General features: G+C 44.4%; 1 protein-coding gene across 1 annotated transcript; it reads left to right on the top strand.

The window, feature by feature from the left end:
- Positions 1 to 1622: 1622 nt before the first annotated feature.
- Positions 1623 to 3090, top strand: LOC120678844 (acyl transferase 15-like). The gene has a single exon (XM_039960249.1). The coding sequence runs from the start codon at positions 1682 to 1684 to the stop codon at positions 3011 to 3013; it is 1332 nt and encodes a 443-aa protein (XP_039816183.1). The 5' UTR covers positions 1623 to 1681; the 3' UTR covers positions 3014 to 3090.
- Positions 3091 to 14584: the final 11494 nt, after the last annotated feature.

The raw sequence follows: 14584 nt of genomic DNA, 5'->3' as shown, positions 1-14584 counted from the left end.
ATAGTTTAATTATGGGAGCCGTGAATAAGCCGTAAAATAGTTTTGCCTACGAGATTGAAGCAAAAAATTGTAGCTTCTGCTGCTACCGTGATCCTAAATGATTGAAAGCATTTTCACCAAATGTTTTTTTAACTTTAACTTCAACTTTATTAAAAAACTGCAGCCATAGCTGTTTCAATAGGAGCCACATATTGAAGGTCCTGGGGACGGGGAGCTGGAGGGTCACGGATCGTGATTCCATGCGTGCTGCGTGCGGAGGCAAAGACGTTTGCCGCGTGCAAGTGCCGTCGCTGTCGCGTCCATAGCTATCGTCGCAGCCATAGCTATCACTTGCCTTCCCTTGATCTTCCGGCTCCCCTGGAATTTTTGATGGCTCCGCCACTGCTCGGACGGAGCAGCTGCGCAAAAGGAATTGGCCGGGTGAGATTGCCTGTAAAATGTGTGGCCGGGAGCAGACGAGTGACCACTATCATCTTCAGAGCCGGGCGGCAATATCTTTCGTGCCTGGCCCACGATCGAATTAACTATCAGAGTTATAAAAGCTGGGCCCAGGGGCAGGTCCCATTGAATTCAATGGTATTCAGTTGAATACCCATTATTATAAAAACATTTATATATATAGTATATTCTATGTATATGATTCAAAAATACAAAACTATGCTATAAACCAAGGCTCATTCTTAGTTTCAGCCCAAAACAACTAAACAACCCACCCCATCCACGGCCCATTCCCCTCAACCGGCCCAAAATCGAGCCCAATCCGGAAATTCCCGACCCCTGACACCCCCGACCACGCCTGACGCCTTGCCGGCCGCTGCGCGCGGCTTGCCCTTGCCCTACAGCTCTAGCGCACCCGCGCCGCCCCAGACCTCGCCGGTCGTCGAGCCGCCGGGCGCCAGCCGCATCGCCGCCGCCGCACCCGCAGATCCTGCGCTCATCCTCGGGAGGCGGCCAGGGAACAGCAGCCTGGGAGGGGCGCTGCCAGCTGCCGCGGTGCCTGCCGCCCTGCGCTGCGCTGCCTGGATGGGAGGCGGCCAGGGAGCAGCAGCCAGCAGGGGGAAGCGGCCAGGCGCAGCGCGCAGGCGGGGAGCAGGCCCTGCGCCCCTGCAGCTCAACGCCTCAGCCCGAGAAGAAAACAGGGAGTCAGATCGAGTGAACCAAGGTGAATAGAGGATTCACAAATCCATTCATAATTTTTTATTACTTATGGTTAATTGGTTATAGATTCATGATAAAATAGCAGCAATGTATACATGTATTTGTAAGCACCCTTATCAATGTCATTTGCTGCTTTATTTATTTCAGATAATCACAATTTGATTGTTGAACATTTAGTACATATATTATCTATGTGTTGAATAATTTTCAAATTATGAACAATTTATGTTATCGGTACTCAATTAATACATGTATATATTTTGAGCCGTCAAAAAAAAATTTGACCAACACTTAAAATTTCGAATACCCACCATCCAAATTCTGGGCCCGCCCCTTGCTGGGCCAATGGCCTTTGTCTAAAAATCATGGGATGGCAATACTCCCAGTAGTTGGTTGGCAAGTCGTGCCCATATAATTATGGGATGCCAAACGCTGATTGGCTGGCACGTGGTATAAATAGAGCAGGATGGATGCAAGCCAGATGCACCACCTCCAACGCGCATATTAACCAGAGTAGAGAAAAATGGAGGTTGTGGTGAAAAGGTCACCGTCAACGGTGGTGAGGCCAGCGGAGCCGGAGCCGGAGCCGGCGGCGGCGACGAACGGCGCCGGCGGCACCATAAAGCTCTCGTCCTTCGACAGGGTTTGCGCCATGACGCCGATCACGGCGTTGCTCGTGTTCGAGCACCCGATCCGCGAGGCCGCCGAGACCTTGAAGGGAGCGCTGTCCCGAGCGTTGGTCCCCTACTACCCTCTTTCAGGTCGCTTGGTTGCAGGGCCCGACGAGGTCCACATGGACCACATCCGGTGCAGCGGCGAGGGCGCGGAATTCGTCGCCGCCTCCGCGAACCGTGCCTTGAAGGACGTCGAATTCTTCGCCCGGTCGCCTGGCACGACCACGCCGCAGCTGGTGGAGGAGCTCATCGCCATCTACCACCCGGCCGAGCGCTGCGGCCCCGCCGACCCGTTGCTGCTGATGCAGGTGACGGAGTTCTCCTGCGGCGGGTTCGTCGTGGCCGTGACCTGGAACCATGGCGTCGCCGACGGCGTCGGGATGGCCCAGTTCCTGCAGGCCGTCGGCGAGCTCGCGCGCGGGTCGCCGTCGCCATCCCTTGCTCCGGTCAGATGGGACGAATCGCTCCTCAGCCTCCCTCCTCCCACCGTCCAGAGCAACAAGCCGTTGGGCCTCGTCTGCCTCGACGTCACCGTCCCCTCGAGCACGATCGAGCGCATCAGAGCTGAGTTCCACGAGCGCGCCAACTCCAATGGCCGCCACCGGACTTGCACCGAGTTCGAGGCGGTCGCCACCGTGCTATGGCAGTGCCGCACTCGCGCGATCGCCTCCAACCCGGATTTCCCGGCTCTGCTCACCTTCACAGCTGATGTGCGCAGGCATGTGAAGGCTAAGGATGGCTACTACGGCAACTGCATCGTGACGCTGCGAGTCATGGCGACAGCCGGCACGGTGGCGAAGGCGGACGTCACCGACCTGATCGAGATGATCAAGCGTGCCAAGGATGAGGTGCCTGACCAGCTGCTCGCGAAGAACGACGACGGCTGCAATGGCGACGACCAGCAGCCAGCCATGGATGAGAAGCTGCTCGACGAGCTCCGGTACAACCTGCTCCACCTGTCCACGTGGCGGAACATCGGCTTCGAGAAGGTCGACTTCGGCGGAGGGACGCCGGAGAGGGTAATGTGCTACATGCAGCCGTCGATTCAGGAATGGCCGTATTGCGTGGTGAGCCTGCCGTGCAAAGAGAAGGGCGGGGCCAGTAGTGTTAGTGTGGTGTCGGTCTGTGTCAAGGAGGAGCACGCAGATGCCTTCTTAGGCGAGCTAGCAAGGTTCACGTGATTTCCATAAATGTACGAGATGAAATAATCATTGACCCCTCCATTTTAAATAAAAGATTATTTTAGCTTTTCCAGCTATGTAGCATTTACCATGGATCTAAATATACATTATATTATATTATATCCAGATACGTAAAAATTATGTATCTAGAAATATTAAAAGTACGTATAACGTGGAACAGAGGGAGTGTTTAATTACTTCAAACTATAGTGCATCTGCTGCAATTGTTGTATGATTATTGTATCAGTAGTTGGTTTGTCACGCTCCTACACTAGTGCTCTGGATATGGAGGACCAAATCTACCTCACACATATATGGAGGACCGAATATGTATTACAAAAGCACTACTACAAAAAGGACTTTCCAGAAATAAAAAAAGTACATTTTTAGCAACAGGTGCGGTACCCAATTCTAATTTTTGCAGCTAAATGTTGATTTGTAGGACCAGACAACGTGCTCGTTGTTACAAATGTATTTATAGGAGCAATTATGGCATCACTCGTCCCATACTTTTTTTGTTTTAATTCTTATTAGAAAAAGTTTCACGGTTAAACCTCTAAAATAATGCGTTTTTAGATTTGGAGGTTGGCATCATGAGCCATAATGCTGAGATAACACATCTCAGCGCTATCAATCATATCGCCGAGATATCTACCCCTAACCTACTCTACTGGACGGCGGGTGAGTTGATGCAGACGTTGAAGGGACGTCGGCGCCACGCCGCTCGCGTGCGGCACGGCGCTGCAGCGACGCCTGACGAGGTTGCTGGCTGCTGGCCAAGGGCCCGCGTGCCCTGCTCGCTCCCACGTGGGCATGCCTGCCACTTGCGGTGGCCTGCTGCCCCGTGAAGCAGGAACACATACATGGCTAAGGATGAATATGGATGCCTCAACATCCGAATTATCTGTATTCGTATTCGTTTAAAATATCAATATAGATATCCGTATTCGTATTTGATTTTAATATAAATGTCATATGGATGTATCTGAATCCGACTTTGAGAATTCTTCTCTATCCGATTCCATATTTGTATTCGAGAAATATCCGATCACATCCGTATCCGCAAAGAAAAAGTGACTAGTGAAACAATATTAAACTTATCTCTATACCTAATTACTTAATGATGTACACTATTTAAATTATTTAGAAAGTTAGATGACTAATAATACATTTATTTAAAGTAGTAATGATATAAAAATTAAAATTAACTATTTAGCATATTTATTTCATGATAAAATTATTTTATACGAGTCAAATTAGTTATTTATTTAATGATGAAATATTTTTTATATATCTTAATTATTAAATATTTATTTTAAATTTAAAATTAGTATTATATATTTAATATAAAAACTATACATAGATAATTATATTTTTTATTAGCTATCTTCTAATCCTTTACTCCCTACTTATATAATGATTCTGATCTACTATAAAATTATTGACAAAATAAAATGATACTCGTGATAGCTTTATGTTTCAAATCGAGAATGTATCCGGATTCGAATCCGAATTCGAACTATCCGTTTTGTATTCGTATCCGATAAGATCCGTATTCACATTCGTATCCAGATTAAAATGTGGTAAAAAGTGACATTCGGATCCAATTTCATCCGTATCCGATCCGAATCCATCCTTATACATGGCCATGATCTTGTCGCGTGAAAAGAACGGGGATCCCATGTGTAATGATCTTGTCGCGTGAAAAGAACGGGGATCCCATGTGTAAATAATTCATGTGGACCGTGGACGTTTGTCGACGTACTGGGAACGGGAATTCCCTACGCTGATGATCCATGGACGACCGTCGACGTATGAAAGCAGTGGCCCGCGAAAAAGAGTTCATCTTACCCCATGTTCCGGGCACCCCTGAAGGACCACGGGGTACATTTCGGCACCTTAGGAGATGACTATTTTTCTTTTTTTGCTCTAATGAAAAATTATGGCAGTTATAAGAACAATCATAATTAAAAAATAGTAGACTGATAGCTGACGGGGTATTACCTTGCAGCGCAGCAGACTCGTAGAATCATCCAACTCTCACAATAAATATCGAAGAACACGCAATCTACCACCTACAATATTACCCTAACATGTACGTAGGCATACCAACATTAATGGAGCAAGCATACATGCACCTCTGGAGTGTGTATTTGCTCAGTAGTGTGCATGTATTCTGCACCCCGAGGTGTGCGTGCATTTTGCACCCCGAGGTGTGCCTGCATCACAGATATGCATGCACCATGCATCATGAGGTGCATGGGCTAAATATGATAAGAAATCTCTCCCTAAAAAGCTAGCATCATGACATGAAAAATAAGTGGGTGGAGAGAGATGCATGGTGCATGCATCTCTCCCGAGGTGCATGCAGATTAAAAAGTTATCTTCCTTTCTCTTGCCCACTTGATACATAGGCTCCAAGATGAGAAGGGGCTCCTTCCACACATAAGTATGCATGAAATACGGTCCATGCATGGGCTACATGCAAGCACCGTGCATGGGCTACGTGCAAGCACATATCCAAATACATGCACGCATTAAAGACGGAGGCCCTTGCGTGAAGAGCTCAAGAGCACATCATCTCGAGGAGAATACCTCACTCATTTTTGGTGCACAATCCATTGTGACAATCCCTCTCAGGTTATAAAAGTGAAGACCCGGTGCAGGGAAAATGGGACTTCTTCAGCCCCAAAAAGACTACGGAGCTCATGAACGAGCTTTTCCCCATGTGTTCTCTGATTCATCTTCTAGCAAGAAAAATATATAAACAAGTAGAACTTAGGGCTATCATCCTCTGGGAGGTCCGAACCTGGGTAAAAAAATTCCTCGTGTGCTCTTTACTTATCACAAGCTATTTGGGGAGATTGCATTGCATTCATCCCCTGGCTGGATCTCAAAGGGATGGTTAATTCTAACCCCCTATAAGTGAAACACCGACATTTGGCACGCGAGGTAGGAGATGTGGCGTTGTTTTCTCCATTCCTGATAGTTTTTGGCCAACATCAGTCACATGTTACGGCGGAAGAATGTCCTGCCACATTCACCAATAAGGTAATGTTTATGAGTCCTGCGCCTTCTCCTCCTTGCACTTGCGCGTTACTACTGCAGGTGTGATCGCTGGGAGCACTCAGCAGGAATAGTCATCATTTTCTTTTAGAGTAAATTGCATTCGGAATACAACAACTAGGCACGTGCGTGCAAATTGGTCCATGAACTTGTAATCTGCTTAATCTGATACAAGAACTTGACACTTTGGTGCGTCTACGGTCCAAATCCCATAACGCCGCGTATTTGTCTACGGTGGGCTGTGAGGTGGCTCGGTGGATACATTGAAAGCTGGCTCAACAAAAGCATTTGGCTCGGCTTGGCTCAGCTTGAGATGGCAAGGGGAATGGCTCAACTCACCATGCTAGGGTTGCCTCAGCTCATCGTAGATGTTATGTCTGGCTCACAGCTGAGTCCACATCAATCTAAAAATTAAAATTCACACACGCTCAGCTTTCATCCTGAACTACGAAGGATATGTATGGTTTGCTGGCTATTTGTAAATCGGGAATGTTATGAATGTGCTTCTAATAAATGATTTTTGTGATGTGATCCAATTTACTGTAAAAGGTTTGTACAAGCATCAATATGCATTAGAATCTGAAACGGATCTGGAACGTGAACTCTGTTCTAGAAAAAATTAGAATGGAAGAATCTGAAATGTGCATTAGAAAAATGTGATAAAATATCCAAAATGATGAATAAACTCAAAGATGAACATTTTATTCATATGAGACCTCTTGAGTCATCACAATCTCAGTACTCTCCTGGAGCTGACTAAGTACTGTTCAATTCTTAATGTGCAACATGAGACTGCTCTCCACTTCCTCGCCCCCGTCTTCCTCCTCTGCCTCTTGTTTTGCCAGCACGTCCTCCTCTCCTTCCATTTCCCTTTCCTGCACATTCTGCAGCATTTGTTGCTATCTTTGCCTTTTTCCTTGACCTTGTACCTGTAGTTCGAGATCTACCTATGTTCATTGTTGTATTAACCCTTAGTGAAGGCAGGTTATCCCTTTGCAGAGCTACAAACATATTTTCTTCTGGCAATGGACCACATGGTTGCATTGTTGAATGTGCTTTGTTTTCCTACACAGTAAATGCACAGAGGTGATTATAACTTTAATTGAAGTAATGTCATAAAAAAGAGAGTTGTAGTGCCATACCTGATGCAACAGATTAAAGACCATAGTATCAGATGTTTCACTTGGATCTATTGCACTATTGAGTCTAGCTGGCATAATGTCCTAGAAAATAAAAATAAAGGCATCAGTATGGTGTTTTTCATACAAAAATGAACTTATTGTTGAAACGTAAACAGATTAAACATCATGTACCTTAAGTATGTTTGGGTCATCATATTCTTCTAATTCTCCTTCTGGATTAGTCATATTCTTATCTGAATATTTATGGCAGGTTCTCTTATTATGTGTAGATGATCCACAAGCACTACAGTGCATCATCACTCCATGTTTGCTAAGTTTGGTACCACCTTCTAATTCAGTAGGATTTTTTTTCCTATTCCTTGCAGGCCTCCCTACCTTCTTCTCATAGATAGGTACCTGGACATCAACCCCATTCATTTTTTCCCAATGTATTTTGTCTCTCACAGGCCATATGTTATATCCATATGCCTGCATGTATGTTTCAATTGAATAGCACTCATGCACCATTGTTTCTGGCCTGATATCATCATGTCTGAAACAAGCAATGGCATGACAGCATGGTATACCTGTTAGCTGCCACCTCCTACAGTCACATGATCTCACATTTATGTCCACAATGTTGGTCCCATATTTGTCAGTGACTGAAAAAATCCCTCCTCCGGCAGGATATACCATACAAGATGCTGCGATCTCAATATGTCTATCAAGCTTCTTCTTCACCTTGGGACATATAGTGCCAGTCCACTTATGTTTATCTTCATGTTGCTTTGTATAAATCCTGTTCATGACTTGGCACCTAATTTTCTCAAGCATTGAGAGTATGGGCATCTCCCTGGCATCCAATATATACCTAATTGAATATGAAAGAGATGTTAGTGCAAGCTGTGAGGTAACAGTGTGCAATAGGTAATGACTTAGCATTATGCGGTAACTTATTGAAGACCTCGCAGTTGTTGTTCTGTAGCAGGTCACATTTAGGGAAATCACTAAAGAAGGCCCTGACCCATGTACTAGGTGTCACTTCTTCAACCCAAGCATAGGCTTCTAGGCTATCCTTCTTCATTTGCTCCATGTTCTTCTCCCACAGAGGGGTATTGCTAGATCTTGCAATCGCCCACAGATCATTCTTTAGTGTTTCCCCCTTGTGAATCGAGTGGAAATTTTGATACAAATGCCTCACACAAAACCTATGTTCATCATCTGGGAATATTTCGGTTACAGCATTGATCAAACCCTGTTGATACACACAAAGCATGTAAATAGACAAATGTGAAACTGAGTACAGAGTAGTCATGAGGAAGACTTGTGCTATACCTTCTGTTTGTCGCTCAAAATGGTATAAGGACCTGTATTGATGATATTTAAGTCATTCTTCAGAGTAGCCAAAAACCACTTCCACGTGCTTGTTGATTCTACCTCAACTACACCCATTGCAATAGGATATATGCATTCGTTTGGGTCAATCGCCACTGCCGTTAATAGTTGCCCACCATGCTTGGTTTTAATATGGCAACCATCAATGGATATAATGGGCCTGCATCCTTTCAGCAAACATCTCTTACATGCATCTAGTGAGTAATATAGTGTATTGAAATGCTCCATCACCATTCCAGTTCTAGGATGTTGTAGTGCCTTCGATGAGAGGAAGAATGTACTTCCAGGATTGGATTTTCTTAGCTCTTGACCATAGTCCCAAAGCTGATTATATTGTCTTTCTTCATCTCCATGAATTACACGCAAAGCTTCCTTTCTTGCCCTCCCTAAGTTGTGTCTAGAAGGGGTCATGTTGTACTCCCTTTGCACCTTAGCAGCAAAAGTCTTTAAGCTCATTTTCTCATCATCCCTGAACATGTCAATGTACTTCCTTGACAGAAAAGAAGCGGTTAAAGCCTTAATTTTCCAAATTTTCTTGCAAGTATGGGTATCAACATACTCTTTGATGAGCATGCTCCTGCTCCTATTATCAAAGGCTGCCTTAAGCTTCCATGGACAATCACCATTTAGTACACTTCTAGCCTATCTTTCACATTTCTCTCTTTCCTAAGATTTCTTCTTTCCCTAATGTTGTATGCATCGATTGCCTTCCTTAACTCCTCAACATTTGTAAACACCATGCCTAGCTTAAACACTGGTGCCACCATGTCAACATCTGCCCTAAAAGTCTTGAAATTGAACTTCACTGTGTGTGCACCATCATCAGTTGTAGGGAAATTGATATCTGACCCCCCCCCCATGGCACCATTGTCTTCCTCTAACTCATCTTCACTAGCAACCTCCTTCCCTTTAGTGTTGGCCTCTTCATCTGTTATAATGCCATCCACATTTTGACCAAATAAGTCATCGTCATCTATGTCTAGCTCATAGTCACTATCAATAAAGTCAGCATCTGCTTCAGAATCTTCATGTGCACCTAAGTCCTGGACACCACCATCTTCTATCTGAATGTCTTCATGGGAACCCTTGCTTGTCTTCTCGGCACGTTTAGACTTCCTCTCAGAGCTAGAATGTTCAACTTGTGTCTGACTTTCAAGGAAATTAAAATGGTCTACATACATCAAGATGTTCTTGCAAGTGGAAGTCATATTTGACATTGTGATGGTATCAGCATCACCCCTTAAACTTCTCAGTCCATCTGCCACAGACTTCCCTGGCTCACACCAATAAACTCCTGCAGATGTTGTATTTTTGCATTCTAGAATTCTCAAAAAATCCCCAACATACAATAGGGACCATGTATCAGCATTGCAAAAATCAAACCAATCTATCTTGTTGTCCATATATATCCTTTTCTTGCCAAGTCCACAGAAAAATCCTTCGTAATGTATCTCCACACTAAAGTAATCATCATGAACACCTGCATTGGATCATCAGTCAGGAAAATGTACAGTGAACATGAAACACTACAAAGCAATGCTCCAACTGTGCTAATTTTCTCCCAGAAATTAGTTAAATGGATGGGCAATAACATTAATTTAAGGAATATGTCCAAGTATCATTTGGATGGGTGCATGTACGTGCAGCAAACCAGGACACGAAGCTATACAAATAGGTCCAATATAGCATAGATTTCCATGGATTTAGGCTACTCGATTCAGAGATATAGTAGTATATTTGCTTGATCTGAAACAACTCATACTGAGTCTTGCATGAGGTAGGAGCGGAGATAGAGGAGGACTGCATATGCAGCAGCACACGCTGCAGATGGAGGCCTGCACAGTGCTGCTCGCCGCCGGCACCAGCACCGCATAGAGTACAGGCTAACTAGGCAAAGCTTTTCTGCAAGCATACACGATAACACGGACAATGCTTTGCTTCCGCCATTGAGCAAATTAAGCACAAAATCAGAGTATTAGGGCCAAGATTGATAACTAATTGTATTCAGGAGGATTAGCGTGGTCTAGCCGACGTTGAGGCTCCATTACCACCGCTGGCGCGGCGGCGGTGGCGGCAATTCCCCGATGTCGAGCGGCCGCACCTAGTTTTTTATTTCCCTAGATCATGCGTTCCGCAAATCTTCATGTCATCTAATTTGGTTATTTTATTAGCACATCGTCATCAAGCCGAGCCGAGCCAAGTGCTTCTGTTGAGCCAGCTTGCAGCGTATCGATGAGCCACCTTACAGCCCACTGTAGACAAATACGCGATGTGGTGGGATTTGGACCGTAGATGCACCAACGTGTCAAGTTCGCGTATCCAATTAGGTAAATTACAAGTTCATAGACTAATTTGCACACACGTGCTTAGTTGTTGTATTCGGGATGCAATTTACTCTTTCTTTTAAGCCCACACTTACTCTGAAGGAAAATGATTTTGTGTGAAGATATCTAATCCAAATCTTTATTGTTTTTCTATGAACGCTTGAAGGCTCGTTGAGCGAGCGCGTTTGCCCGAGCACAGGTGTGAACTTGGGGCGCGTCAATGCGCTAGCATAGTTCAGGCGGCACCTCCACGGGCATATTGATGATGCTCGGGCAAGGAGCACGAAGGGTCGGAGGCGGCCACGCGGGATTTGGCAACGCACCCACGACGGCAACGACCTGGCGAGGCCCGACGCTAGTGAGTGGTGTAGGGGCGTGCTCAACTGCCCAAGCACATCCCAGATCCACGAGGCATTCCGCTTCCCCGAGTTGGTAAGACCCTGCACAGTTTTATGGTAAAGATATTTAAATTAGAAATTAAATAATCATATTAGATGGATTTCATAACGATGAAATTTGATTTATATCTCATGAAACGCTATTCTTTTTATTTTTTTCATATCAGAAAAATTGATAATATTAAATATCATAAAATCTTCTATAAAAATCCACTAAAATTGACAAACCCAGAATCACAACTTGGCATTCTGCCCCCAGGCCGCGGTCTCCCGACACGGCGCGGCGCCCTGGGCCTCAAATCACTCGGCTGGTGCGGCCCCCGGGTCGCGAGCTGATGTGAAGCCTCGATTGACCTGCCTCACGTGGTGCACGAGGGGCTTCCTGCCAGTTTGAACCATGAAAAGGCTCGTCGTACAAGTGCAGCTGGCAGCTGCTAGTAAAGTAGCACTGCCCGCTGTTACCTGATAAAAGTGATTCGTGGTTTAGTTACTAGTCAATAACTTTACACGTCAATTATATCAATAATTTGGATATATGCATGGTCTATTAAACATAGACAAAAAATCGTTTTCACAAATTGTCGGTAAATTGCTAGATGAATTTAATGAGCATAATTAGTCCGTGATTAAATAATAAATTGCAACAATAAATATATGCTAATAATGAATTAATTAGTTTTAGTAAATTCGTCTCATAGTTTACAAACGAATTATGTAATTAGTTTTTGATTAGTCTATATTTAATACTTTAAATATGAAAAATTCCTTTTCACGTGAGCCGATTTATACCTGTTGGGCACAGCGCCGCTGGATATCTGGATGGTGCTTTAGATGCTAAGATATTTTTTTGAAAGAGTAGATGCTTAGATATTGATGAACTTTTAGAAGAGAATCTTGCATGCATGGCGGGCTAAATGAAATCTATTTGCAAAAAAATTTCATGGATGAGTGTAACTTCTCGCGACGAATCTAATTATGATAATTAATCGATAATTGGCTATAGTGATACTACAATAACCATCATCTAATCATACGCTCAAAGATCTCATTAGCTTCGTTAGGGTTCCTAGCGCGGGGTTCTGGAGTTGGTTTTGTAAACTGTTTTTATTTAATACTCGTAATTGGTGGTTAAAGTGGCTTCTATGCATTCTCAGAGCCCATATAAAGCTGCAGTGCACGAGTATTTTTCTCCGGGCCCTATTTAGTTTCCAAAAAATTTCTACAGTGCCTATTACATCGTCTTCGAACACATGCATTAAGCATTAAATGCAGTTGAAAAGAATAACTAATTACATAGTTCAACTGTAAATGACGAGATGAATCTTTTAAATCTAATTAATCTATGATTAGACATTAATTGCTAAATAACAACAAAAGTACTACAATACCCAAATCCAAAAATTTCCGCGAACTAAACACAGCCTCAGCGTGTGATGGTATTTTACGAGATAGTCTGACACTCAACAGTCACGAAAGAGCCAGAAGAATTCTAGATAGGGACAGGTGTGAAGCCGTTGGCGGAGGACGCACTGTTTATGGATAGTATTTGTGTTGTTAGTGTTAGAATTAATTAGAAATAATGAAAGTGGTGATCAATTGGATAATCAAAGATAGTTAGAGTTTAGGCTTTAGGCTTTAGGCGAACAGAGATATCCATTATAACGTTCAAAAACCACCTATTGCCATAGTTTACCAACTAGCAAGCTACCCGAAAAGATTTTATTAAAATAACCCGACTATTCAAGGACAAAAATAATAAATAAGGATATAATAAGAACACATCAAATTAATCATGCAAACGTATAATAAATAAATAGTTATTAGGATAAATATATAATTAAGGAATATATTTGTCTTTCTCAATCACTTGATGCTGCTCTGACTCTTCAAATTCTTGCTCTTAGAAGTTCTCAGAAATGGGTCCTCCTCTACTCTTTACACGAACAAACCAAACAATACAGGCACGTTCAAGCAAATAATAAAAATAAATTAAAACACTACATCAAACATTGGAAATAGAGACAAAAGACTTAAAAACTAGTTCTACACGTTTTTGAAGAAAAACTAGTTCTACACGTTGCAATGATCAAAACGATACTAAAAATGTTTAAAATGGATTTAAAACACAAAAGATACGCTAAAAATGGCTCTAAGAAAAACTATCAAAAAAGGTTAAATAGAAAGAAATTGAGAGTTAAAACATAATTTTATACAAAACTTTGAGGGTTAGATGCTAAAACACAAATAAAGGATGGCGGGTTCTATTTCCGAAATGAGCAGGAAGTCTTCTGAAAGAAAAAAAAAGACCAAAGTATTTAGATTTATTTTTAATAGAGTAGGACGGGTTTGATTTTGACATAATCGAGGGACTTTTCTGCAAAAACGACAGAGCTGACCGGGGATATCATGGTTTGACCAGAAGTGGATTGGATCTGTACCGCCGGATCTCGATCCGACGGTCGCGATCGATTGGGGGAGTCCGACGGCGGCGGGACACCCGGCTTGGCGGCGCCGCAGGTCTGCGCAGTGGTGGGCCGCCGCAGCGTACCCAATCGGGGCTCTGTGCGCCAAAAATCACCCGGTTGGATTCAGGAGCGGGGGTTCTGAGGGCCCGAGAAGGCCTCGCCAACGGTCGACGGCGAGCTCCAGCGAACGCGAGAAGCTCGACGAGGTGTGGATTCGAGGGGAAAAGGAGGGGAACTGGACCCGGCGCTCACCTCGAAGCGTGTGGACGTGCTTGCATGCGCGGAATGAGCTCGAGGTGGCGGATTGGCAGCGGGGTGCGATGGGGCTCGAGCGGCGGCGGAAGCACGTGGGTGTGCGACGCGAGGAGAGGAAACGCGGCGGGGTGAGAGGGGCCGGGTCTCCTTGGGTAAAAAGAGACGCGAGATGAGGCTGGGCGACCCTCGGCTTCCGCACCGAGGGCCCGAGGGGGAGGCTCGGGTCCATTGCACCCGGCTGAAGGAAGGTGATGACGAGTGGGGCCTGCCCGTCGGTGGGAGGGTGAAAGAGAGAAAAGGAAAGAAGGAGACACGGGTTGGGCCAAACTGGGCCGAAAGGGGAGATAGAAAGAGGAATGGGCCGGAAAGAAAACATGGAGAGAATAGAGAGAGGGATTGGGCCGGAAGGGAAAATGGGTGGCCGGCGGCCCAGGTAGAGAACAAGAAAGACAAAGGGAGAGAAAAGGAGAAAGAAAAGAGGGGGAAATTTTCTGTTGCTTAGAAAATAAAATAAATACATAGAAAAATAGGATTAAATTCAAAAAAA

This window comes from Panicum virgatum, chromosome 6N (assembly GCF_016808335.1).
Source record: "Panicum virgatum strain AP13 chromosome 6N, P.virgatum_v5, whole genome shotgun sequence".
Classification (NCBI taxonomy): Eukaryota; Viridiplantae; Streptophyta; class Magnoliopsida; order Poales; family Poaceae; genus Panicum; species Panicum virgatum.
This window is presented reverse-complemented; position numbering and strand designations above follow the sequence as displayed.

What these genes read in the sequence shown, in the direction of transcription:
- LOC120678844 (XM_039960249.1), top strand. Translation starts at nt 1,682, where the DNA reads ATGGAGGTTGTGGTGAAAAGGTCACCGTCAACGGTGGTGAGGCCAGCG.